This window comes from Hyperolius riggenbachi, chromosome 4 (assembly GCF_040937935.1).
Source record: "Hyperolius riggenbachi isolate aHypRig1 chromosome 4, aHypRig1.pri, whole genome shotgun sequence".
NCBI classification, from domain to species: domain Eukaryota; kingdom Metazoa; phylum Chordata; class Amphibia; order Anura; family Hyperoliidae; genus Hyperolius; species Hyperolius riggenbachi.
In genome coordinates this window covers 448,277,917-448,304,365 of record NC_090649.1, presented here as the reverse complement: position 1 = coordinate 448,304,365, position 26,449 = coordinate 448,277,917, and the positions used below count along the sequence as shown (strand labels likewise).

At 48.6% G+C, this 26,449-nt stretch overlaps 1 protein-coding gene across 1 annotated transcript in view; it reads right to left on the bottom strand.

The window, feature by feature from the left end:
- The window catches only part of GLP1R (glucagon like peptide 1 receptor), a 293,472-nt gene that overhangs the window by 133,989 nt on the left and 133,034 nt on the right, over window positions 1-26,449 (bottom strand). Inside the window, exons 7-8 of the mRNA XM_068233438.1 lie at window positions 17,751-17,904; window positions 15,486-15,645 (exon numbers count right to left, since the gene is read on the bottom strand). Coding sequence (XP_068089539.1) covers window positions 15,486-15,645; window positions 17,751-17,904 — 314 coding nt within the window. The remainder of the gene's footprint in view (window positions 1-15,485; window positions 15,646-17,750; window positions 17,905-26,449) is intronic.

The following is a 26,449-nucleotide window of genomic DNA, read 5'->3' as shown; positions in this document are numbered from 1 at the left end:
CTGGGAGCCCCAATCTGCCCTCCCACTCCAGCTATTAACCATTTCCACCCGCGGGTATTTTTCACCTTATGGACGAGAGGAATTTTCACATTTCAGCGCTCCTCCCATTCATTCCCCAATAACTTTATCACTACTTATCACAAAGAAATGATCTATACCTTGTTTTTTTGCGCCACCAATTAGGCTTTTTTTGGTGGTACATTTTGCTAAGAATTATTTTATTCCAAATGCATTTTAATGGGAATAATAAGAAAAAAATGGAAAAAAACATTATTTCTCAGTTTTCGACCATTAGTTTTAGTTTTAAAATATTAAAATGCTACCGTAATTAAAATCCACACATTTTATTTGCCCATTTATCCTGGTTATTGCAACGTTAAAATGATATCCCTAGTACAATGTATGGTGACAATCCATCACTAACCCATAAATAAATAATAAGCTGCCCTCTTGACATACATATACTGTAAAAATAATGTATTCCCTAAACACAGTAGGTGTAATCTTACTATTTGGCCACAAGAAGTCCCCATTGAGCTCTTCCTATTCGCGTACAATATGTTCACTATAGGAAGCAACATTGTTGCTACATTGTAACTAGGGAAGTGACGCAGGCATCCATTGATGCCTGCGTCACTTCCCTAGTTACAATGTAGCAACGATCACGGTGGCCTGCGGGAAGATTAATTAATGGGAACTTTGTTCCCATTCATAAACCTAACGATCAGCGGCGGGAGGAAGCGCGGTGGCTCTATTTAAGAATTACCACTGTTTTTGAACGAAAACAGTGTTTATTCTCGGCGCACGAGAACTGATTGGCTCAGGGGACTTTTGTCCCCTGCAGCCAATCTTCCCTGCTCCTGGCAACAGCAAGTACGCAGGCATTTGCCCACACGATCGCCTGCAACTCCCCCCCCCCCCCCCCCCCCCAAGCTGCAGGGACAGAACTATCACGTCCCTGCGGCTGTAGCAGCTGCCATTGTGGACGTGAGGCTCACGCACCAGTTGAAGAAATGGTTAAGTGCAGCAGCGTAGTATGATCAGGCAGTGGGCGGGGATGACTCACTTCCGCATTCCAGCATGCTCTTTACACTCGTCACTTACTGCAATGCCGTACACTTACAGTAGGTGAGGAGAGTGGAATGCATGCTGGAGGTGAGTCATCCCCACCCGCTGCCTTATCATACTACGCTGCTGCACTTAATAGCTGGAGGGGAAACGCAGATCGGGGGACTCAGATGATGGGGGGACCCCCGCCACTGTGCCCAATACCCCCTTCCTGCTTGCTACCACTCCAGCTCGGCCTTCCTGACGGCTACCCCCTCCAGCTCCGCGCTCCCACCCACCCACTGCCAGGTGGGTGGCGCCCCCCCAACTTTGCCGCCTGAGGCTTCACCACACCTTATGGGCGGCCCGGCCCTGGTCCCAAAGGCCTTCTTTGGAAGATGCCAAATTTGTATGGGGACAGTGAGGAATAGGATCCATAGCCTTAACTCTCCATGGGTATATATTATTTTTTATTTAGTCCTTGTGCAGCCCCTCTTCAAGGTGTATCATCCATGTACAGCAGCCATTTTCTTTCATGAACAACTACCTTGAGCATCTATTTCCCTTTTTCATGTGTTCCTCCCCATTTTCAGCCTCCTCTTTCATGTTCAGGTGCCCCTTGGTCTACAGTCGCCCGGGCCTTTGTGACCTTTCCAGAAATCCAGCCCTGTTTGGGGTCTGTGCAGCCATGGGCCCCCTGCATCTTCACCCCCAGTAGTTAAGCCTCTGATTTTAGCGTGCGGCAGAAGCCTATAAACAGCTCACATTCACTGAAATATGTTCAGAAACACACAACAAACACATGTATTATAATAATGAGTTATTGATCTGTGCATGTCATTAAATGCTTTTCATGCAAGCCAGAACAAATAGGAGTAACGATTGCATGTCTAGAGTCCTATAATATGATGAATTCCAAAACGATAAATTGTAAAGCTTTGATTTTGGGCTTCGATGATTACAGACATCATAATGTCCTCATGCTCCCGTCAGGTTTTCTGCTGAAGACTAAAGTTTAAAGGGAACCTGAGATGAAAAGAAAACAAAAATTCATACATAATTCCTCCAGCCCCATCCAGCTTGATCATTCTCTCTGCGCTGTCCTCCGCCTACTGTATGGGGTCCGGTTATCTTGTACAGTTGAGGCTTGCTGCGCATGCGCCGCCCGCGCATGCCCACCCCGCAGCACTCCCGTTGCCGGGAGCTTTCTGTGCCTGCGCAGCAATACTGTGCAGGCGCAGAACTCTCCTGGTTGCGAGAGCAAGACAGGGGAGCGTGCGCAGCCACACTGCACATGCGCTGATTGGTTGAAGAAACCGGGAGCCCTTACAGAAGATGGAGGAGGCGTATGACGACACCAAGGGAGGAATCAGGCCGGAGGGGGCTAGAGGAGGTACAAGTATATATGATATTAAATTAAGTATGTTTTCTATTAATTTCAGGTACAATTTCCAGGTAATATTTCACCACTTCAGGACCATAGGCTTACACCCCCTACTGACCAGGCTATTTTTTACAATTTAGTGCTATGCAGCTTTAAAAACTTGCTGCAGAGCCATGCTACGTAGGACACAAATCAGACATCACTGGGCCCCCCTGCAAAACTTTGGATGGGGCCCCCCACTCCCCTCGCTTTCTGCACAGGAAAACTGAGGACCAATGTGTTTTCCCCATGCAGATAAAAACACTTAGACTTAAAGGAAATGTCAGGCAATCTATGCTACCCCCAGATCTACTTACTCCAGCCCCTTGCAGCTGACAAGTCCCTCGTTGTAGTTCTGCTCCCAGTACATACACACACACACACACACACACACACACACAGCTGTATTATTTTACTACATGAGAGCACATGCTATATGGAGGAACAACAATGACATGCTGAACATAACATATAGTATTCACTGTAATGCTGGGTTTACACCGTGACCATACTTATCTGTTAGATTTACCTGCCAGATAGATAAAGTTCAACATGTTGGAAATGTATCTATCTTACCATCTATCTGCCGAGTAATTAAGGCCCATACACACGTCCGTTTTTTGCGAACGACGTGTCGTTTGAACGACCCGTCGTTCAGTCGTTCGCCCGCTAAATCGGGCGTGTGTACAGACTATCGTTCGCGTGATAAGAGTGAGTTTGAGCGATCCGCTCGCTCAAACTCACTCTTATCACGCGAACGACAGTCTGTACACACGCTCGATTTAGCGGGCGAACGAGCGAACGATGGGTCATTCAAACGACCCATCGTTCACAAAAAAACGTACGTGTGTATGGGCCTTTAGGCAGTGTTCTACTCAGCAGGAGATAAATAGAAGACAATGCACTAGAGATAATGACCATTCTCTACAGAAAATAATCTAATTATGCATTCTAACAGAAAATCTAACAGAAAAATCTAACAGAGGAATGTAACAGAAAATTGTATGGTGTAAACCCAGCATAACTTTGGCAAAACATTCAGAATGTCACTGATTGATACTGTTATTACGGGATCTTGGACCATGAGACAGCAAGCTCTCAATGAAGCAGCAACAGTAAAGGCATCAATCTCCACTCCATTGTGTTGTAAAAGTAATCCAAGGCCATAAGGTCAGCATGTGTGATAAGAATCTAGGAATCCTTTCAGAGTGAAAGCAAGGAGTTTAACCACTTGAGGACCCACCCTTTACCCCCCAGCGCTGATTTAGCTGATCTGTGCTGGGTGGGCTCTGCAGCCCCCAGCACAGATCAGGGTGCAGGCAGAGCTACCAGATCGGCCCCCCTTTTTTCCCCACTAGGGGGATGATGTGCTGGGGGGGTCTGATCGCTCCTGCCTGCCGGGTGTTGCGGGGGGGCACCTCAAAGCCCCCCTCCGCGGCGAAATCCCCCCCTCCCTCTTCTACCTGGCCCCCCCCTGGTGAACCGGGCTGCACAGGACGCTATCCGTCCTGTGCAGCCAGTGACAGGCTGTCCCCTGTCACATGGCGGCGATCCCCGGCCGCTGATTGGCCGGGGATCGCCGATCTGCCTTACGGCGCTGCTGCGCAGCAGCGCCGTACAATGTAAACAAAGCGGATTATTTCCGCTTGTGTTTACATTTAGCCTGCGAGCCGCCATCGGCGGCCCGCAGGCTATTCACGGAGCCCCCCGCCGTGAATTGACAGGAAGCAGCCGCTCGCGCGAGCGGCTGCTTCCTGATTAATCAGCCTGCAGCTGGCGACGCAATACTGCGTCGCTGGTCCTGCAGCTGCCACTTTGCCGACGCACAGTATAAGCGTGCGGTCGGCAAGTGGTTAAAAGAAAAAGTGTACAACTTTTTTTCAAAATGTGACTCCTTTGGTTTTAAGGTTGTACTTGAAATCATCAGAACTTTGTAGCAGTGAGAGACAGATGTTTTTTACGAACCCTAGGGAGCAGGGACAGTGTACAAATTCCAAAGTGTGTATGAGTCCTTATCTGTGTGGTGGATGCATGCAGTCAATATAACAATGGTGGGAGAGCAGAATACGTTTTTTTTTCTCCATGCCCTTAGCTGTCAGTCTCTCAAACTTTTCCCCCCACGGGCCACCTGTGGCTTCTGGGCTCCCCAGGGGAGGCATCCCTTGCAGGGTCTATTGTTACGCCCCTGACACAAATGAATCCCCCCCCCCTTTTCTACCCACCAACAGAGCTTTCTGTTGGTGGGCTCTGATCGCTGCTATGATGTTTTTTTTTTTTTTATTTGTACTTTATTTTTAAATAAATTTGTGTTTTTTTTTTTTTTTTTTCATTACCCCCCCCCCCCCCCCTTCCTTTCTCCCCCCGACAGCCAATCACAGCGATCAGCTCTCATAGACATCAGCCCAGAGGGGATGCCTTGCAAACACTGCTGCAGTGGCTTTCCCAATCCAATGTGATCCCTCTGCTTCCGGCCGAGACCCTCTTCATGTTCGCGGGTGTGCGTCCTCCGTGTACAAGTGTGGCCACACTGCTCAGGAACTAACTGTTAACAGGGGAGGTGGGGGCAGCACTGAAAAAAGGGAACCAGGAGAGGAACAAGAAGGCTCCATGGGACCCAGAGCTTTCCTTCTCCACAGGTAGGTATCTGATTTCTTTTTTTTTTTTAAATCACTTCAGGTTTGCTTTAAGGATGTATCAGAGCTAATTTCCAGCACTGTAAATGCGCAAGTTGGCTACAGGGGCGCAAAGTAATCCGCCACATGGCTCCGCCCACTGTCTTGTATTCCAGAATGAATGCCTGTTTTCAATCAGTGCTAAAGGTGATGAAAACACATTGTAGAGAGGCAGGCTTGTGCAATCACCGTCTGCCAAATACACACAACTCACCCACTGCCGGAGTCCAGCTCTACAGAGGAAGCTTAGAGGACAGTCATAAGTCAGTGCAGCTAAACGTTGTAAAGTGAGGCTTGTGCACAAAAGATTTCCCTGCAGCAATCCGCTCGGAAAGCAGCGATTACAGGTAATAAAAGCTTAGATTTGCCATCTTTATCCTGTTTATCCTGAGGCAGGCTGAGCCCAAATCCTGCTGCATTATTTCTCATCGCCGTAATGGGAAAGTTTGAATGAGTCAATATTAGCTTGGAAACTAGTTTTTACTGTTAAAATGATAATACCAGCCTTGTTTAAAGGAGAACTCCGGTATGTGTTAAAGTGTACTCGAGCCGAAGCTCAAATCACATACTTACCTACAGGGTCGGATTTGTACTCTTTACCGACCAAGGCCCTTCAGTATAGGTGGCCAGATGACCCCTCCCCCTTTCCCTATAGTGCAGATAGCCTGATGACCCCTCCCCTTCAAGTAGTGGTAGCTATATAACTCCTTTAATGCCTCCTTTTCCCACTCCCACCTTTCAGTATAGGTAGCGAGCTTGCCTCCACACCGCAGTAGCCATCAGTGTCACCTCTCCACTCGTCTCCTGCGCAGAAGCTTCCTCTTCCCCTCCGTCTCCGTCAGTCGCTGCTGTACATCTGTCTCTCCAACCATCATCTCTCACTTGTGACTTGCTGGTATGTTACCATCGAGTCAGATGGGAAGAGGAAGATTCTATGTTGGAGACGACCGGAGATGTGAGCGACTGGCAGCTGCTATTCCACATCCTCCGCTTGAAACTGTGCAATGCTGCCCAAGTCCATAGCCGGCAGCCACAACGCCAACATGCAGAGAGAGCAGGGCGGCCGCTGGCATCAGAGTACTGCAATCAGGAACTCGCCTGATCTCCCTGCACTGCAGCATTTGCATGCTTGCAAATGCTGCACCAGTTTAGCCTGCTGCTTTGGTGCCCTTTCTGCTGTGGTTCCCTAGGCCATGGCCTAGGAGGCCTTGGCCTAAATCTGCTTACCTAAGAAGAGGGAAGCCTCTGGATCCTAATAAGGCTTCCATTGTTTTCCTCTGGTCCCCCATTACAGAACGGAGACCCTCCAAAGATTTCTGACAAGTAAAGCACAGCTGTACTGCGCTTGTGTGAGCCCAGCTGCCCCTGTGAAGTAAGCCAGAGCCGTTTGTGCACAAGCTCCTCCCTGCTACTGCACAGGCATGGGAACGTTCGCATGGCAGCAGTGGCATACCTACCATAGGGCTGCAGGTGCTCACAGAACCGGATGTAGCCATGGCTAGGGGTGCAGTTGTGGCGCTCAGCCACTGTGTTCTTCCACCTGGGACATTTTTTTAATAGTTTGGCAACATTCAGAAAACTAGCAGTAGGCAGTGCAGGGGACTGTACTACTTCCTGCACTAGATTTAGCACCTCTCCCCCTTCCTGTTCCATGGGCAATGTGTCTCCTTGCTCTCTACACACAGCCTGCAGTGAGTGAATGTGCAGAGCAGCAGGGTGAGTAGAGAGAATGATTGCTGTGCTGCAGCTGGGACATTAGCTGGGAGAGGTGGCAGGATGTGTTTAGTGCAGGGGTCGGGAACCTATGGCTCGCGAGCCATATATGGCTCTTTTCAAGGCTGCATATGGCTCTCTGGCTTGCTTTAGAACGGGTGACAGAGCGGCCAGCGAGACTGTGCTAAATGTTAAAATAAGTGTGCCGCCGCCTCCGTGCACCGCCTCCATCCCCATATGTCCGCCTCCTCCCTGCATTGCACCGCCTCCACCCTCACATGGCCGTGCTGTACACCGCCTCCTTCAGTCGCAGCGGCCAGTGTATTGTAGCTCCGCCCCCATGGTTACGATGGATTTCATTGGCGGAGGGCAGGGACTTGCGGCCAGTGATCTCGTCAGCCAAGCCCGCGCTGTGGAACTCCGCGCTGTTGGACGCTGCCTGGCCTGGTGAGTGTGCTGTCTCTCACAATACAGCACTATTAGATTATTTAACCTGCCACCCAGCACCTCACTGCCTCCCCCCCACCAAGCATTATCACCTTGTTAACTACTTCTCCACACCATGAGCGACCTGCCGCTCCCATCCTGATCTGCCTGTCCCAACCAGCATTCTGTCCTGCCTCCCCCCACCCTGCAGCCTGACCTGCTGCTCCCATCCTGACCTGCCTCCCCCCACCCTGCATCCTGACCTGCCTCCCCCCACCCTGCAGCCTGACCTGCTGCTCCCATCCTGACCTGCCTCCCCCCACCCTGCATCCTGACCTGCTTCCCCCACCCTGCAGCCTGACCTGCTGCTCCCATCCTGACCTGCCTCCCCCCACCCTGCATCCTGACCTGCTTCCCCCACCCTGCAGCCTGACCTGCTGCTCCCATCCTGACCTGCCTACCCCACCCTGCATCCTGACCTGCAACCTGACCTGCTTTCCCCCACCCTGCAGCCTGACCTGCTGCTCCCATCCTGACCTGCATCCCCCCACCCTGCATCCTGACCTGCCTCCCCCCACCCTACAGCCTGACCTGCTGCTCCCATCCTGACCTGCCTCCCCCCACCCTGCATCCTGACCTGCAACCTGACCTGCTTCCCCCACCCTGCAGCCTGACCTGCTGCTCCCATCCTGACCTGCCTCCCACCCTGCATCCTGACCTGCAACCTGACCTGCTTCCCTCACCCTGCAGCCTGACCTGCTGCTCCCATCCTGACCTGCTGCTCCCATCCTGACCTGCCTCCCCCCACCCTGCAACCTGACCTGCTTCTCCCATCCTGACCTGCCTCCCCCCACCCTGCATCCTGACCTGCCTCCCACCTTGCAACCTGACCTGCTGCTTCCATCCTGACCTGCCTCTCCCCACCCTGCATCCTGACCTGCTGCTCCCATCCTGACCTGCCTCCCCCCACCCTACATCTCGACCAGCATCCCCCGATCTCCCACTCTGCAACCTTACCTGCCTCCCCCCACCCAGCATCCTGACCTGCCTCCACCCACCCTGCAACCTGACCTGCTGCTCCCATCCTGACCTGCCTCCCCCCACCATGCATCCTGACCAGCATCCCCCCATCTCCCACCCTGCAACCTTACCTGCCTCCCCCCACCCTGCAAGCTGACCTCCTGCTCCCATCCTGACCTGCCTCCCCCCACCGTGCAACCTGACCAGCCTTCTCCCACCCTGCAACCTTACCTGCTTCCCCCCACCCTGCAACCTTACCTGCCTCCCCCCACCCTGCATCCTGACCTGCCTCCCACCCTGCAACCTGACCAGCCTAACCGTTAGCAACTGCATAACAACGTAATTAAAGAGAATTCAGACATGTATTGTACTTTAAAAGTAATGGTTTTACAAAAAAAACACATTTCCTTGTATTTTGTTATAAACATATTGTATGGCTCTCATGGAATTACATTTTAAAATATGTCGTGTTTATGGCTCTCTCAGCCAAAAAGGTTCCCTACTCCTGGTTTAGTGCTTCAGAAGTTGCCTGTCATTAGTAGCCATGTGCACTGGCTGCTGTAATACCAGAGTGTCCTAGACTACTGATTATTTATCCTGATCAGAGTAATTAATTAATAATGCAGTGCAGTCTGCTGTTGCAGAAGCCAGTGATACAGGTGCTGACAGCCGACTTCTGTAGTGAGCAGAGAAGCAGGCTCCAGGTAATTTAGATTCGCTTGATTGCAGGTAATCTTATCTTTTTTCCCCAACTCACCCTCCCACTCTGTTGTCTTCCCCACTACCCTTTCCTTTTTTCAGAGCACTGGTGATATCTGCAGTCCTGGTGAGAGGTGTTCCTGCCATTTCTTCTCTCCCACCAGACTCTCTATCTTGTGCCTCTACATCTTTATTCCCCCCCCCCCCCCCCTTCCTATGCATCCCCCTCTTTCGTATGTCCCCCTTTTCCTACTGTCCTCAGAGGAGCTCACAATCTAATTGTACCATAGTTACAGTCTAATGCCCTAACATATTATTATTGTGTATTTATATAGCACTGACATATTCTGCAGCACTGTATAGAGTATAGAGTTTCATAACGGTTCGCTATGTCCACATGCTGAGAACCCCTTTTCCTCAAAAATCCCCCAAAATTTGCAGCAACTCACTCGGTGCCCCAACCCGTCAACCCTCCCATCTATATATATATATATATATATATATATATATATATATATATATATATATATATATATATATATATATATATATATATATATATATATATATTTCTGTAGAAATCCAATTTCTGAGTTCTGATCAGAAATATCCAAATGAGTATCCCTACCTATATTGTTCAGTTTTTAATTTAATCAGATACACTTTCTTGTAAATTTACTTCATTTGGTGTATGCAGAAAATGGGCAATAAAAATTTGCAGATCGCGTACCAACGCATGAATAATGCGATGCCTTTATATACATTAGCTGAGCGGTGATTATGGTTTTCAAGAAAAAAAAACTAATAAAAAGTAAAGTAATAAGTGTGTATAAAAAATGTCAAGTCTACTAAATGTTATACAGAGATTTTAGAAAATGTTATGACAAATTGCGATCTCTCAAATTGCAGCGAGTTCACTTGAACTTACTGTATTTTTTGGACTATAAGACTCACCTTTTCTCCCCCAAAATTGGGGTAAAAAAAGTCACCACGTTTTAAAGTCCAAATGCAGGGAGTTCCTGACTTGTGAACGCTGCCAATACAAACCTCCAACCCACCGCAATGTCGGGGGCTCCCTGTACTGTGCCCAAACAGAGTAGGACACAGGGGGACAAATGGAGGACCCACGGGGACACAAAGGGGCATAGAGGAGGACAGAGGAGGACACATGGGGTACACAAAGGGGCATAGAGGAGGACAGAGGAGGACACATGGGGTACACAAAGGGGCATAGAGGAGGACAGAGGAGGACACATGGGGTACACAAAGGGGCATTGAGGAGGACACAAGGAGGACAGAGGAGGACACAAGGAGGACAGAGGCGGATACAAGGGGGACAGAGGAGGACACAGGGAGACACAAGAGGTACAAGGGGGCATGACGTACAAAGGGGGCATAATCTACAAGCTGCCCCTTCACCATGGATGTTTAGTATATATTTCCCCCCCTGGTTTTTGTCCTCTAAACCTAAGTGTCTCTTATGGTCAGGAGTGTTTTATAGTCCAAAAAATACGGTAATTCTGGAAGCATTGCAGTTATTTCTTTTTCTAAAATGTAGCAAGATGAGAGCAGCTGGAGGCTCTGCAGGGAAGACTCATATTCATTCAGCAGTCCTGTATTTAAAGCAAATCTGAAGCGAAAGTAAACTTATGAGATAATGAATTGTATGTGTAGTGCAGCTTAAAGTGAACCTAAAGCCACACAAAAAAAAAATGAGATTTACTCACCTGGGGCTTCCCTCAGCCCCCTGCAGCCGATCGGTGCCCTCGCAGCTTCGCTCCGATGCCTCTGCACCCGCCGGCGAACACTTCCGGTTTGGCTGTCACCGGCCGACAGGCATGGGAACGCGAGTGATTGTTCGCGTTCCCAGCCTGTATACCAGGAGGCCACAATAGCAGCATAGGGGGCGATATACAGGCTGGGAACGCGAACAATCACTCGCGTTCCCATGCCTGTCGGCCGGTGACGGCCAAACCGGAAGTGTTCGCCGGCGGGTCCTGGAGCGTCAGAGCGGGGCTGCGAGGGCACCGATCGGCTGCAGGGGGCTGAGGAAAGCCCCAGGTAAGTAAATCTCATTTTTTTTGTGTGGCTTTAGGTTCACTTTAAGGTGGCCATACACTGATAGATTTGCAGCAGATTCGACTATCAGATAGATTTCTGTCAGATGCCTATCTGGTTGTATCTGACAGGAATGTATCTGATGTGTGCCACACAGTAGGAAACAAATTTCAATAGATTTCAGAATGAAATCGATTGAAATTCGATCGAAATGCAGTGTTACACCATTCGATCCAATACAACCCTATGGGCCATCGATTGGCTGCCAGCAGCCGATTGACCCAGATTTTCCATCTGGACCAATCGATGAAATCAATCGAAATTGTGCGGAAATCTATCGATCTGCTGATCAATCATGCTTTCTGCTGCATCGATTTCTAGCCGATTTGATCAAAACGGTCGAATCGGCTGTCGATCGATGGCTAAAATCAACCAGTGTATGGCCTGCTTAAGAAATAAAACATTAGTAGTAAAGAAAAGAGTCTCATGTTATTTTACAGTAGAGGAAGAGTTAAAAAACGGAAACGGAAAATTCTATGTTCGTGACATCTCTATTCACCATGCTTCATGAGAAAAGCAGCCCTGGCAGCAGATCATCAGGTACTCTGACTCAGCTGACCCAGGTTTTACTAAATTAGCCATATGTCTGTTCCAGGGTTTCGACTCAGACACTACTTATGCCAGAATATCAACAGGACTGCCAGGCAACTGGAATTGTTTACAAGGAAATAAATATGGCTGCCTCCAAATCCCGCTCACCTCAGGTTCCCTTTAAAATACAGAGTTTAGTTTGTAAACTGCAAATATGACAGAATGATCCAATGTTATAAATAAAGCTATGTAACTGAATATAAAAAATATGAGACTCTTTCTTTGCTACTGATGTTCTTTTTGTTATCCATACTACACTTACAATTCATAATCATAATCATAAGTTTTTTCCTCTGCAGGTTTGCTTTAAAGGACCACAATCGCGAAAAAAAGGATTTATACAAAGATGCTGGCTGCACATTTTTTGGGAAGTTGGACGGAGCAACTGCCATTCACTAAGTATTTTTGAAAATAACGAAAACCCTGAGAACCCCCCATGAGGAAATGACTAGTTCAAAACCTGTCGGTTCTGTTAGATTTTTATTACCTACTGTAAGTGACAGCAACATAGGAGAAAAGTAATTTCCGTCTCATTTTACTCTGGAAGAAATGTACTTCTTATTCGTATGGGTTTACATGTATTTAAAATGTTATGATTTTCGCGATAGTGGTCTTTAAGAAAAAAAACTCAGGGTTTCCCATGATCCTTTGGGGCTTCTGGGACACTGATTATTATAATTTTTATTTTAGATTATATACAGCAGCTTCTGTGGCAGTCTATATATATAATAGGCTAAGTGCCTCAACCTTCAAGCAAGAATAAGAAGTAGCACCCTGCCCCCAGGGCCGGTCCAAGCAAGAAGAAGGGGCCGGTCCAAGCAAGAAGAAGTAGCTCCCTGCCCCCAGGGACGGTCCTACACTTGTAGCCGAGCTGGAGGGGGTAGCGGGCAGGAAGGCACTCACCTGGGTCCCCCATCTGCGCTCCCCCTCTAGCTTAAGTTCAGCAGCAGCCACCGCTATTAGTAAGAGGCAGCGGGCGGGGATGATTCACCTCTTCCGCGTTCCAGCATGCGTTCCACTGTCGTCACTTCCTGCAATGCCGTCCACTTACAATACAATTGGTGGCATTGCAGGAAGTGACGACAGTGGAACGCACACTGGAACACGGAAGAGGTGAGTCATCCCCGCCCGCTGCCTCTTACTAATAGCGGCGGAGGCTGCTGCTGAGCTTAAGCTGGAGGGGGAGTGCAGATGGGGGACCCAGGTGAGGGAGGGGGGGTCCGACCCCCTCCCCGCCGCTGTGCCCAATATCCCCTTCCTGCCTGCTACCCTCTTATGCAACATATGCTACGCCGCGGGTCCGCTAGTACATAATATTTTTATATTATTTATTCATATACAGTATACCTCCTGCTCCACTAAGTATAAGGGTATGAGGTAGAACTACTGAACATTATACGCCTGTGCTTGTCAGTCAGGACCCCAAACCACCCACCCCATTTTCTTCTGAGAACTCATCTGTCAAATTCCAGAATGAAAAGAAGGCGGTTTTTGAGTTTTATGTGAAGATTCCAAACTGGCGACAAGCAGGATTTAATGTGAAACTCTTATAGTGTTCTGGTTAAGGTCTATGCCTCTGACACAGGTGACCATGGTTCAAATCTTGCCTCATCCTGTTAATTAAGCCAGCACCTATTCAGTGAGGAGACCTTGGGCAAAACTCCCTGACACTGTCACTGATTACTGAGCGCGTCCTAGTAGCTGAAGCTCTGGCGATTTGAGTCCTCCAGGAGAAAAGCTTGATATACCATATATACTCGAGTATAAGAAATTTAGGTCGACTCAATAAAAGTATAGGGGTCGACTTATACACGAGTCATGGGCAACACTGAGCACACTGACTAATGGATGTACTAATAGTGACATTCCCATTTGCAGCAATTTACCCAGTGGTTAGTGAAACTTCTTAAGAAAAGGAAATGCCAAGAAAACACAGGTCTGAAAGTCCAGGCCACAAAAATTAACCAGGAAAGGGGGCGGGGGAAATACTGGGCTGCAGGAGAGGGAGTAAATAACTGCTGCACTTGGGGGTCTGGAGGAGTTATTGGCTGCACTTAAAATGAACCAGAGATGAAGCACCCTCATGTATTTTACCATATATGTCAGTGGGAACATTAGAGAAAACTCCTACCCTGCTCTCTGTTTCATTCTTCACTGTTCAGCTTGCTTGTTATCAGCCCTGATAAAATCCCCAAATGAGCATTCAGTCTGGCTTTGCTCAGGAATCATTATAGCTGAGTCTGTCTTCTCTGATGTATTTTCAAGCCCAAGCCTGCCCCCTTCTGGCTCTGCTCTAATGACTCAGCTATAATGATTCCTGAGCAAAGCCAGACTGAATGCTCAGACGGGGATTTTATCAGGGCTAATAAGAAGCAAGCTGTGCAGTGAAGAATGAAACAGAGAGCAGGGTAGGTATTTTCTCTAATGTTCCCACTGATATATATGGAAAAATACATGAGGGTGCTCAGTCTGTGGTTCACTTTAAGGGACAGAAGGGGTTAATGGCTGCAATACTGTATCCAGTGCAGTCATTAACCCGTCTTGGTCCTCAAGTGCAGTCATTTAACTTCGCTGGGTAGACTTATACTTGAGTCAATAAAAAATTCCAGATTAAGAGGGTCAAATAATGGAGTCGAGTTATATACAAAGTCGACTTGTATTCGAGTATGTATGGTAAATGTTCTGTGTCTTGTCTTATTTTTTTGGAAGAGTAAGGCCACGTTCACAGTGCTGCGTTGTACACTACAATGCACTACAGGGGAGTAACTATAAATCATGGGGCCCCCAGCAAATCTTTGATGGGGCCCCCTAATGTTCACACCCTTCCTTTGTATACACCTTGTGACCCTCACAGCCTGGGGGCTCATTTTGCAGGGGTCATAAATGAAGCCTATAATCTTCACACACGTTACAAGTGTAGCCACAAAAAAGCCTGATCTGAAGGATGGACCCCGTTATCAGAGGGTGTGAAGTAGTAGTTGGGGCCCCCTTACAGCTCTGGGCCCCTCTGCAGTCGCAGGGATTGCTCCCCTGTAGTTACACCCCTGATGCACCACCTCTGTGGGGTTCACAGTGCGGCGGGTGGTTTGAGGCATGACAGCGTAGAGCATCTAAATCAGGATGTCAAACTCGAATAGAAAGTGGGCTCAAAATTGTACACTGGTACCAAGTCGCGGGCCAACCTCAATGTCTACCGGCCACCTCCTCCCTTATAAAGTTCCAGGGTGTCTGATGGCCCCCTCCCTCCATTATACAGTTCCCTGGTGTCTAGTGGTCGTCCTTCTCCTATACAGTTCACTGGTGTCTAGAGGCCCCCACCCTCTCCTATACAGTTCCCTAGTTTTTAGTGCTTTCCCCCTACCACCCCATATGGCTTCCCTGGTGTTCTAGGGCTTCACCTCCAATATAGCTTCTCTGGTGGTCTAGAGTGGGCCAAACATAATGCAAAGTGGGGAAACCACTAAAGGGCCAAATTTAATGGATCTGAGGGCCAGATTTGACCCACGGGCCAGGGTTTAACATGTATGATCTAAATGCACTGTATGCACAAAACACGCATGGAGCACAAATATTTCAAAAATCCGTGACTGTGATTTATCTAATTGGAATGGCTCCTGTGGGTTTGCCTCCAGTCCACTTACTTTCATCAGCCTAGCGCTTTTGGGTAATTCTCTCAGTTCAGCCATTTGAATTGCAAGGAATCTCAGCAAACATTATTTCAGCTCGCTCACTTTGCTGTTTGTACATAGACTGTATGGTGGGTCGGCAGTACTCACCCCATCCGATGCACAGGTAGAAGCAGAAGAGTCTCTGTTCAGAGAAGACGGACAGGACCAGCAGGGTGTGCAGGTAGATCCCTTCCACAAGCAGCCAGTAATAGTTGGCCGCCACGCAGTATTGCATCATGACGAAGACCAGCCGACAGCTCAGTGACTCCTGCAAGAAAGAGTGGTGCCAAATACTCAACCACAAGGCCTGATTATAACCACAATGTAAATTAGACATAAACAAAGCCTGTCAGATAGGAGGAGTTCACCTCCTTCCTGACAGTCATCAGATTGGTCCAGGTGCTGCAAAGGAGTAAAGCCTGGCACACACATCCAATTTTGATTGGCCATTGATTAGTCAAATTTACAACTTCCATGTAGTAGGAGAGCTTGACTGCCAAATCTGTTCATAGTATTCAATAAGCCTAATGCACCATAGTACGGTAAAGTTGCCGAGCGCAGGTAGCACAGATACTACCACCGGGTGAGCACCACATGTTAACCCTTAGTGCCACAAGCATTACTGGGTTAATGTTAGTGCTATGCTGAAAAAAGCAACCGCTAATCAAGTATGTGTATATCAGTGATGGTCACGTCTAGGAGAACTCATGGGAAAGCATGTGATTTGTCTGATCAGCTGAACGTAATGAGCTAATTTCACTTAACTGAAAACTTACATCCAATTTGTCAGTTTTGGTTTCAAAATTGAATTGATTTTGCGTAATCCATTTGTAAATTGTGCATGTTACGCAAAATTATGAATGCGGCAGTCGTAAATGATTTGCACAAAAACATTTGCGCAAACCAGAATTGTTAGCAGGAATAGAGGGAACAAGTCAAAAATATATAAAAATATATTTCTAGAAAATCGATTTTAAAATGCTTTTTTAAACTCAGCAAAATTACTTTTGGTTGTGGTACACGTTAATATTTATTTCCAAGTTCTGTATATGTATTTTATACATAGAAGAAAGCAGACAGTGTGGGGGTCCCCTTCCCAAGCCTCTTTCAGCCCTTGTCACCCATGCAGGCTGGTATAGCCAGAATTCAGACCTAGCTTACGGGGGGTAAAGAAGCTTGGGAGGGGGGCCCAACACATTTTCTTAAAATGTATAAAATATGTATTTAGCACTCGAATCGCAATATATATCAAAGTGCCCTGTAGCAAAGTGTTACCTTATTTTACGTAATAAAAAAACTTTTTTCTTAATTTTCTAACTTTTCTCAAAAACAATTTGGTCTTGTTCCCAAAGTTTAAATTTTGCATTTTTCGAATATTGATGCAAAATTACGATTATGCAAAATTCAATCTCAACATTAGTTATCATATGACATTGAAAGACTCTGCTAGTGGAAGAAGACAGACATGGCATCACATGACATGATGGAAGCCACACCGCAGAGCAGGAAGAAGAGTCTGAGGGGAGGTGAGGTGACTGTCACCAGTGCACTATGCCAGTCTCTGTGGGGGGAGGATTAGGCAGGGCCGGTTCACCCATGAAGCAGGGTGAAATGACTTCCTAAGGCTGCAACTCCAGGGAGAAGGCGGCACCCACCTGGCTGTGGGGGGCCGCCGAGCTGGAGGAGGTAGCGGGCAGGAAGGAAGTATTGGGCACAGTGGCGGGGAGAGGGGCCCCTCCCTCACCTGGGACCCCGATCTGCGCTCCCCCTCTAGCTTTTAAAATGCAGCAGCAGCATCGTATTAATAAGAGGCAGGGGGCGGGGATGACTCATCTCTTCCACGTTCCAGGGTGCGTTTCACTGTCGTCACTTCCTGCAATGCCGCCCACTGTATTGTAAGTGGACGGCATTGCAGGAAGTGATGACAGCGAACGCACATTGGAACGCAGATGAGGTGAGTCATCCCCGCCCCCTGCCTCTTATTAATACGCTGCTTCTGCACTTTAAAAGCTAGAGGGAGAGTGCAGATCGAGGGACCCAGGTGAGGGAGGGGGGTCCGACCCCCTCCCCGCCGATGTGCCCAGTACCCCCTTCCTGACCGTTACCCCCTCCAGCTCGGCGACCCCACCACCCACGGCTGGGGAGGGGCATATTTACAAGTTTGCCTCAGGCGGTAAACAGTCTAGAACCAGCCCTGGGAGTAGGATGTGGCGGGGGGTGGGGGGGGAGGGGTGCTGCATTACAAAGTGGGCATTGTGTGGAGGGCACAATAACACATATTATAAAAGATGCCTCCAAAGCAGCCTTGAAGCATGATACTGCTGAATATATAATGGATAAGCAGTATATACATTGCTGTAGGTCATGTGATACCTGATAGGAGATAAGCCCCTCCCACTGGTTGTCATGGATGGCGATATTATACATCCACTTCAGGACGGAGTCTTTGATGAAGACAGAGATGGCTCTCAGGATGAAGGAGGTGAAGAGATTCAGGTGGATGTAGTTTCTGGTACAGTGGAGATGTCTGCAGGAGAAAACACAAAATTCAGACAGGTTTATCTTCACTTATGTCCTCCAGGTTTCTCCACACATCATAAACCAACCCCAGCATGCTACTCTTCATCTGGGCTGCTTCAGTCCTGTTAACAAATGTTTCTAAGGCCTCTTTACCACAAGCAGCTAACAGGCAGTGACAGGTAACAGGCGGCCCCACCAGCCGGATGCTTGCAGGTGCTCAGCGCACACTATGGACAGGTGGCAACCCCATGGAGTTGCATCTGAGCAGTTGCTGGGCTCAGACGCAACATGAGACAGTCTTTCACCACCCGGTAATGCTGCCACGTGTCAGTGCTTGAGTAGGGTGGTGGTACATTCGATGCTATTTTAATTGCACCCGAATGGCAGTTGTGGGTGCTAGATGGATGGGCTCGTTTCCACATAGCGGATATGCGATCACAGGGACAGCAGACAGTGCATAGACAGCACTGTCTGCCGTTTCCATTTATGCCCGGCGATTCACAACTGAATCGCTGTGCATGGTTGCCTGCATTTCGGGGAGCTTCAGCCCGCGATCCCATTAATTATAATGAATGGGATCGCAAGCCCCGTCCCCCGCAGGGAGTGAGTGATGCCACGGGGCTCTGCGCTGCACGGAAACAAGCCCAAAGGAGCAGTTCTGACATCCGTACAGAGCAGAAGTCTCATTTGTAGAGATGGCCCGAACGATTCGCCGGCGAGCGGTTCCAGGCGAACTTCCGGGGGTTCGCGATCGCGGAGAGCCGCGAACTTTACCAGAAGTTCGATTCACCCCCATAGTGCACCATTAGGGTCAACTTTGACCCTCTACATCACAGTCAGCACACACATTATAGCCAATCAGGCTACACTCCCTCCTGGAGCCACTCCCCCCTTATAAAAAGGCAGGCATCGCCGGCCATTTTACTCACTCGTGTGCCTGCAATAAATAGCGAAGGGACAGCTGCTGCAGACTCTCTCATAGGGAAAGATTAGTTAGGCTCTTGTAGGCTCCTTAGCTTGCTCCTTGCTGATTCTTATTGCTAAAATAGCACCCCACAACAGCTCTTTTGAGAGCTAATCTTGTTCTTGTGATCAATTTTTTTTCTGTGTGTCCCACTGACACTTGTGTTGCATAGACAGCCTTGATAATTCATACTGTGTGTGCCACTGCCAGGCCCAGCACATTCAGTGACTACCTGTGTGTGTGACAGGTGCACATTACCCGTCGCTGCATATACCTATCTGTTGTTTCATGGTGCACCCACCCAACAACATGAGCGCACTCATTGTCACTGTGCCTGTCCGCTACCTGTCTGTGTGTGACAGGTGCACATTGTAATACCTATTACTGCATATACCTACCTACAGTACCTACCTACCTGTTGTTCACAGTGCACCCACTTACCTACGTGAGTTGAGCGCACGCAGTGTCACTGTGCCTGTCCGCTGCCTGTCTGTGTTTGACATGTACACATTGTAATACCCATTACTGCATATACCTACCTACCTGTTGTTCACAGTGCACCCACCTACCTACGTGAGTTGAGCGCACACAGTGTCACTGTGCCTGGCTGCTACCTGTCTGTGTGTGACAGGTGCACATTGTAATACCCATCACTGCATATACCTACCTGTTGTGTTCAGTGCACCCACCTCATCACTGCATATACCTACCTGTTGTGTTCATTGCACCCACCTCATCACTGCATACTGAACACAAAAAGTAGGTATATGCAGTGATGAGGTGGGTGCACTGAACACAACAGGTAGGTATATGCAGTGATGAGGTGGGTGCACTGAACACAACAGGTAGGTATATGCAGTGATGAGGTGCCTACCTTTTGTGTGCAGTGCACCCACCTCCTCACTGCATATACCTACCTGTTGTGTTCTGTGCACCCACATACCTACGTGAGTGCACACAGTGTGATATACTACTCTGTGCATACCTGTTAACTGCACCTGTGTGACTGCACATTGTATTAGTCAAGTCAGTGCATATCTTTCACTTCACCCCCCCCCTCCCCCCCGATATGGTCAAAACTGACAAAACAGGTAGAGGCAGAGGTAGAGGCAGACCCAGAGGAAGGCGACCCGGCAGGTCTGTGCGAGGTCGTGCTGATGTGATTTTGTGCAGCCCTGGACCAAAGTACAGTGCTCAGAAGAAGGCACGTCCCATCAACTCCAAAGTTTGTCAGGACGTGGTTGACTATTTAGCACAGAACACCTCATTTTCCGCAGCCACCAGTGCTACTCCAAGTACCACATCCGCCGCATTTGACAGTTCGCAGGAGTTATTTGGTGGGGAAATCACTGATGCACAGCCATTATTGCTACAACCAGATGAAGGCGCTAAGCAATCTACACCACCTCATATGTCTGAGTTAGGGGACACTCTGGACGTAACGTGTGCGGAGGGGGATGATGAAGTACCTGCTGTTGGTGCAGTTTTGGAGGTGTCTAAGGCAAACGAAGCTGGGCAGGATGAATATGATAATGACGAAGATAGAGATCCCACGTATGTTACCAATAGAGGAGATGAACAGGGGGAAAGTTCAGAGGGGGAGTCAGAGAGAAGTAGGAGGAGACGAGTTCCTGAAAGAAGCAGGGGGAGCTCGTTGACAGAAACAGCTGGTGGCAGTGTATGGCGGCATGTTTCTTTGGAGGAGGAGGAGGAGGCGGCAGAAGAAGAACAACCGCAGCAGGCGTCGCAGGGGGCTTGTGCTGCTCGACGTTCCCGTGGTATTGTTCGTGGCTGGGGGAGGAGAAGGACTTACCTGACACCACTGAGGAAGAGCAAGAGGAGATGGATAGTACGTCTGCATCCAACTTTGTGCAGATGGCATTTTTCATGCTATCCAGCCTGTTGAGGGACTCCCGTATAAAAAAAACTTATAGGGAAATGAGCTGTACTGGGTGGCCACGCTACTAGACCCTTGGTATAGGCACAAAGTGGCGGACATGTTACCAACTCACCAGAAGGCAGAAAGGATGCAGCACATGCAGAACAAGCTGGCAACTATGCTTTACAATGCGTTTAAGGGTGATGTCACAGCACAACACAATAAAGGTACACTGCCAGTAATCCTTCTACCATGTCCACGCAGGCAAGGACAGGACGCTCCAGCGATCTCATGGTGATGTCGGACATGCGGACATTCTTTAGTCCAACGTCTCGACTTAGCGCTTCCGGATCCACCCTCCACCAACGCCTGGACCGGCAAGTAGCCGACTACCTGGCCTTAACTGTGGATGTAGACACTGCGAGCAGCGGCGATGAACCCTTGGTCTACTGGGTGCGCAGGCTTGACCTGTGGCCAGAGCTGTCACAATTTGCCATCCAACTTCTATCTTGCCCTGCCTCAAGCGTCCTGTCAGAAAGGACCTTCAGTGCAGCTGGAGGCATTGTCACTGAGAAGAGAAGTCGCCTAAATCACAAAAGTGTTCAGTACCTCACCTTTATCAAAATGAATGAGGCATGGATCCCGGAGGGCTACTGCACGACCGAAGACTAAGTCAATCCCCACACACAGCATCTCTGCCTGCACGTCATGTGACTGCCTGCCCGAAGACTAAGTCAGTCCCCACACACAACATCTCTGCCTGCACGCTGTGTGACAGACTGGCTGCCTGCCCCATGACTAAGTCGCTCCCCACACTGCACCTCTGCCCGCAGGCCGCTTGACTGCCTTCTCCGCCACCACCAACAGGGTCCAGGACTCCAGGCGGATTCCTAAATTTTTAAGGCCACTACTAGCAGCGACCGCTACAGTAATCTTTCTGGTGCATGTACATGCCTGCCTAATTTTTCTGCCTGCAGTGCGGCTGCAACAACAAAACAAAAGGCATGTACATGTGCCCATTTCCCTTTGTGATCGTTACCTTGCCGCGGTGAAGGGGCTTGCGTATCACAATGAAGCAATGACCGCCGGCTATATGAGTGTCTCGGGGGGTGGCACACCAAAGATAAAAAGGTTGTTGCTTCATTGTGGACAGACCAAATTTGATCAGCTGGACAGTCACTGTTCTGTCATGCAGCTACCTCAACCTGGCCATATGGGCTGGAAAGCCGCCATCACCTGCACTCTCGTCATGGTGCGCACCAGTCCAGCACGGCTGTCACTACACAAACAGCTGTTTGCAGTCACTGCATACCTTTAACTGCATCTTTGACTGCACATTGTATTATACCTGGCAGTCAGTGCATACCTTTTACTTGAATGGATGGCAGACTTGCCCTCCATAACAGATTCTCGTTAATTGCACCCCTAGTGATTAATTAGATGCTTGCAAATTTCATGCACATTGCATTCAGCAGATCGATTGTTTAGCTTTTGTTTTACAAAGATATTTATCTGACGTGTGTATGCTGCTTTAAGGTAGCCATACATCTAACAAAATACTGAAATCGATCAGGAACCGGCCTTGCGATGCCACATCCGCTGCCTCCCCGACCCGACATTGTCCCGCCTAAGGTCAAATGTGCCAACCCCCCTATCCCCCCCTCCCCGTGCCCGGTTTACTATACTTTACCTGTCCATGTCCAACGCTAGCTCCGGACTCCATCCCCAATTTGAAAACACGTGCCCCACATGGTTGCCACCATATACATGTGCACACGCTCTCACGTTACTCTGGCAACCATGTGGATTGCGGACGGAGCCCGGAGCCAGCGGCGTACACAGACAGGTGAAGTATAGTGAACTGGGCACTGGGGGGGCACATTTGACCTTAAGGGGGACCATGCTGGTAATTGACATTACCACCATGCACCTGATTGACAACGATGGCCCAACATCTTGCAACATGTCTGATCAGTACATGCGGCCAATTTTGGCCCGAAATGAGTCGATCAGGCATGCTCTTGGCTGCATCGATTTTCAACACATTCAATAATTTTCAAAGCGGATGGTCAATGAGCCACCAAGTCAATCGATGTATGGCCACCTTTTGTCTGCAATTTTGTAGATCTGGGCCATAGACTTGTAGTACCAGTAATAATCTTGGATATATGAAGAGATAAGGCAATCGCCATCACACACGTGATCCGTACTCTCCTGCCAAGGGCTTTATTAAACTTTGTGATGCAGAAATGACACAAGAATCTTTTTATACTGTATGTTAGACACATGAAGGGGACACAATAATAAGCAGATGCTAGGAATGCAATGCTCCCCGAGTGCGTCAATTCCTGGAAGTTTATGGCATGACGCGCTGATTATATCCTCTGTATATTCCACCATACAGGGAATCATCTCATCATTCAGACCCTCGAAAGGGGAGGGGATACTTTTCATCTGAAAATCAGAACTCCGCCCCCTTCCACCCACATGATTAGTGCCTGTTAGATCGACTGTGACAAAACCGTCATCCAACCTCATCACACACACAAAGCAGAAGCGGCACGGCACAGAGACGTGTTTATCACCTGTCACCTCCTTTCTAAAGAAGGAGAAGTTCAGCTTATTCTAATTACCAGAGGTGGCAATCCATGTGGAGATTTCCAGAAGGGCAACATCATCTGCACAGAAACCTTAGACCCCCAGTAAAGCCCCTATAAGGCATTTGTGTTTGAGTCAGTATAGAGGTTGTTTAAGTAGAAAAAGACCAGAACCCATCTGTATAGGTAATATATAATGGCTAAACTCAATTTTTGTTGCAAAAAATAGAAAAACTTTATTGGTATAAACACACTAGCTATAAAAACATTAAAAACACATAAAATTCCCCTACATGCATGTAAGCATAACCCCTGCAACTTGAGCAGTCATATGTATATGTGCAAAATGCAAAAAAGGAGGAAAGATGGCAGAAAAAATGAAAAACAAACAAAAAAAAACCCCAAGGTGAAAAAATTAAATATATATATATATATGGTATGTGCCATGCTAACTGGTCAAAAGATGGAGGAAAAAACCTTCAAGTGAAAAATAGCTGGTCGCAAAATGAAAAATAGAGCACGGCTTATATAACAAAACTGGTGAAAAAAAAGGGAAGTGAGAAGAATAAAACAAGGTAAACTCCCAATGAACCAAAAAATAAAAGTGATAAAAATGTGAAAAGATATATGTGCATATACGCAAAATAACGCATAAGCGTATGTGCAAAAATTATGATTTAACCACCCTGGCGTTACAGTAAAATCGCCAGGGTGGCGTGCAAACAGTTTTTTTTCAATTTTTTTTCCTGAATCATTGTAGCTAAATTTCAGTTAGCTACATGATTCACCACTAGAGGGCGCATCTGCCCATCTAGTTCGATCGCCGCCGGCTTTTACAGCAAGCAGAAAATCCCGTTGTAAATGGGATTTTCTGCTTTGCTTCCCTCATCGCCATGGCGATGATCGGGATGACGTCATCCATGTCATGGCGTCGGGGGGGTGTCCGATCCAGCCCCATAGCGCAGCCTGGCACTGATTGGCCAGGCTGTGCAAGGGGTCTGGGCTCCCTTACGAATCGCCACGGAGCAGCAGGGATCGGACCCCACACGCAGCTAGCTAGCTGCGTGTATGAAATTTTTTTTAGCAAAATCGACCCACAGGGGCCGGAGATATCCACTGCAGCGGTAATCGTCACTACCGCTAAGGTGGTTAATAATGATTCTAAGCTGTTTTTACTGTTCATGGTGATAATTCATTTAGTATTCCCTAAGCAATTTACCTCATGCAATCCTTAAAATAGGAATTCTGTCCTTAACCAGCTTAGCGGTATGCATGAGCTCTGCTCGTCCATGACCGCTGCGCTGGATTGCTCTGGCGCTGGTGGGCCGATTTTCATAATAAAAAAAAAACATTACCTGTTTGCTCTGATCGCCGGAGGCGATCGGAAGGGGTGGGGGGGGGATGCCGCTGCACAGCGGCTATCATGTAGCTAGCGCTAGGCTAACTAAATTAATTTAAAAAAATAAATAAAAAAAATGTGTTGCGCGGCCGCCCTGGCCGTTCTAATAGAACGCCAGGGTGGTTAAAGGGACGCTTTGGCAAAAAATTGTAAAATTTAAAATATGTTCAAACATAGACAAATAAGAAGTACGTTTTTCCAGAGTAAAATGAGCCATTAAGTACTTTTCTCCTATGTTGCTTTCACTTACAGTAGGTAGCAGAAATCTGACAGAAGCGACAGGTTTTGGACTAGCCCATCTCTTAGTAGGGGATTCTCAGGGATTTATTTATTTTCAAAAGCACTTAGTGAATGGCAGTTGCTCTGTCCAACTGCCAAAAATCTGTGTAGCGTGCAAGGCCGGATTTGTAGCTTTTACCGCCCAAGGCCCACTGTCACCAGCCGCCCCCCCCCCCCCCCCTAGTATAGGTAGTCAGATTCTCTCCCCCTCCCCCCCCCCCCCCCCCCCCCATTATAGCTCTCTTTGTTCATTTAAAACCCTGTCATATATTCTGTGTAGATTGTATCTGATACTGTATTAGGGGTGAAACTACACTACTGTATTTTAAGTGATCCTGTATTGCTTTCCCCCAGTATAGCTAGCCAGCAGGCATGTCCCCCCTTAGTATATGTAGTCAGATTCTCTCCCCTCCCCCAGTATAGGTAGCCAGTAGCCACATCCCCCTTTAGTATAGGTAGTCAGATTCTGTCACCAGTTGCCCCCCCCCCCAGTATAGGTAGCCAGCAGGCATGTCCCCCCCTTGGTATTGGTAGTCAGATTCTCTACCCCTCTCCCCAGTATAGGTAGCCAGCAGGCATGTCCCCCCCTTGGTATTGGTAGTCAGATTCTCTCCCCCCCCCCCAGTATAGGTAGCCAGCAGGCATGTTCCCCCCCCCCCTTAGTATAGGTAGACAGATTCTCTCCCCCTCCCCCCAGTATTGGTAGCCAGCAGGCATGTCCCCCCCCCCCCCTTGGTATTGGTAGTCAGATTCTCTACCCCTCTCCCCAGTATAGGAAGCCAGCAGGCATGTCCCCCCCCTTAGTATAGGTAGTCAGATTCTCTCCCCCTTCCCCCCCCAGTAAAGGTAGCCAGCAGGCATGTCACCCCCCCCCCCCTTAGTATAGGTAGTCAGATTCTCTCCCCCTCCCCCCAGTATTGGTAGCCAGCAGGCATGTCCCCCCCCTCCCCCTTAGTATAGGTAGTCAGATTCTCTACCCCTCCCCCCAGTATTGGTAGCCAGCAGGCATGTCCCCCCCTTGGTATTGGTAGTCAGATTCTCTCTGCCTCCCCCCCCCCCCCCAGTATAGGTAGCCAGCAGGCATGTCCCCCCCCCTTAGTATAGGTAGTCAGATTCTCTCCCCCTCCCCCCCCCCCCCCCAGTATAGGTAGCCAGCAGGCATGTCCCCCCCCCCCCCCCCTTAGTATAGGTAGTCAGATTCTCTCTCCCTACCCCCAGTATTGGTAGCCAGCAGGCATGTTCCCCCCCCCCCCCTTAGTATAGGTAGTCAGATTTTATCCCCCTCCCCCCCCCCCCCAGTATAGGTAGCCAGCAGGCATGTCCCCGTCCCCCCCTTAGTATAGGTAGTCGGATTCTCTCCCTCTCCTCCCCCCCCCCCCCCGTAGTCAGATTCTGTCAACCCCCCCTTTCCATGGAGGGCGACTGTCCGCACCC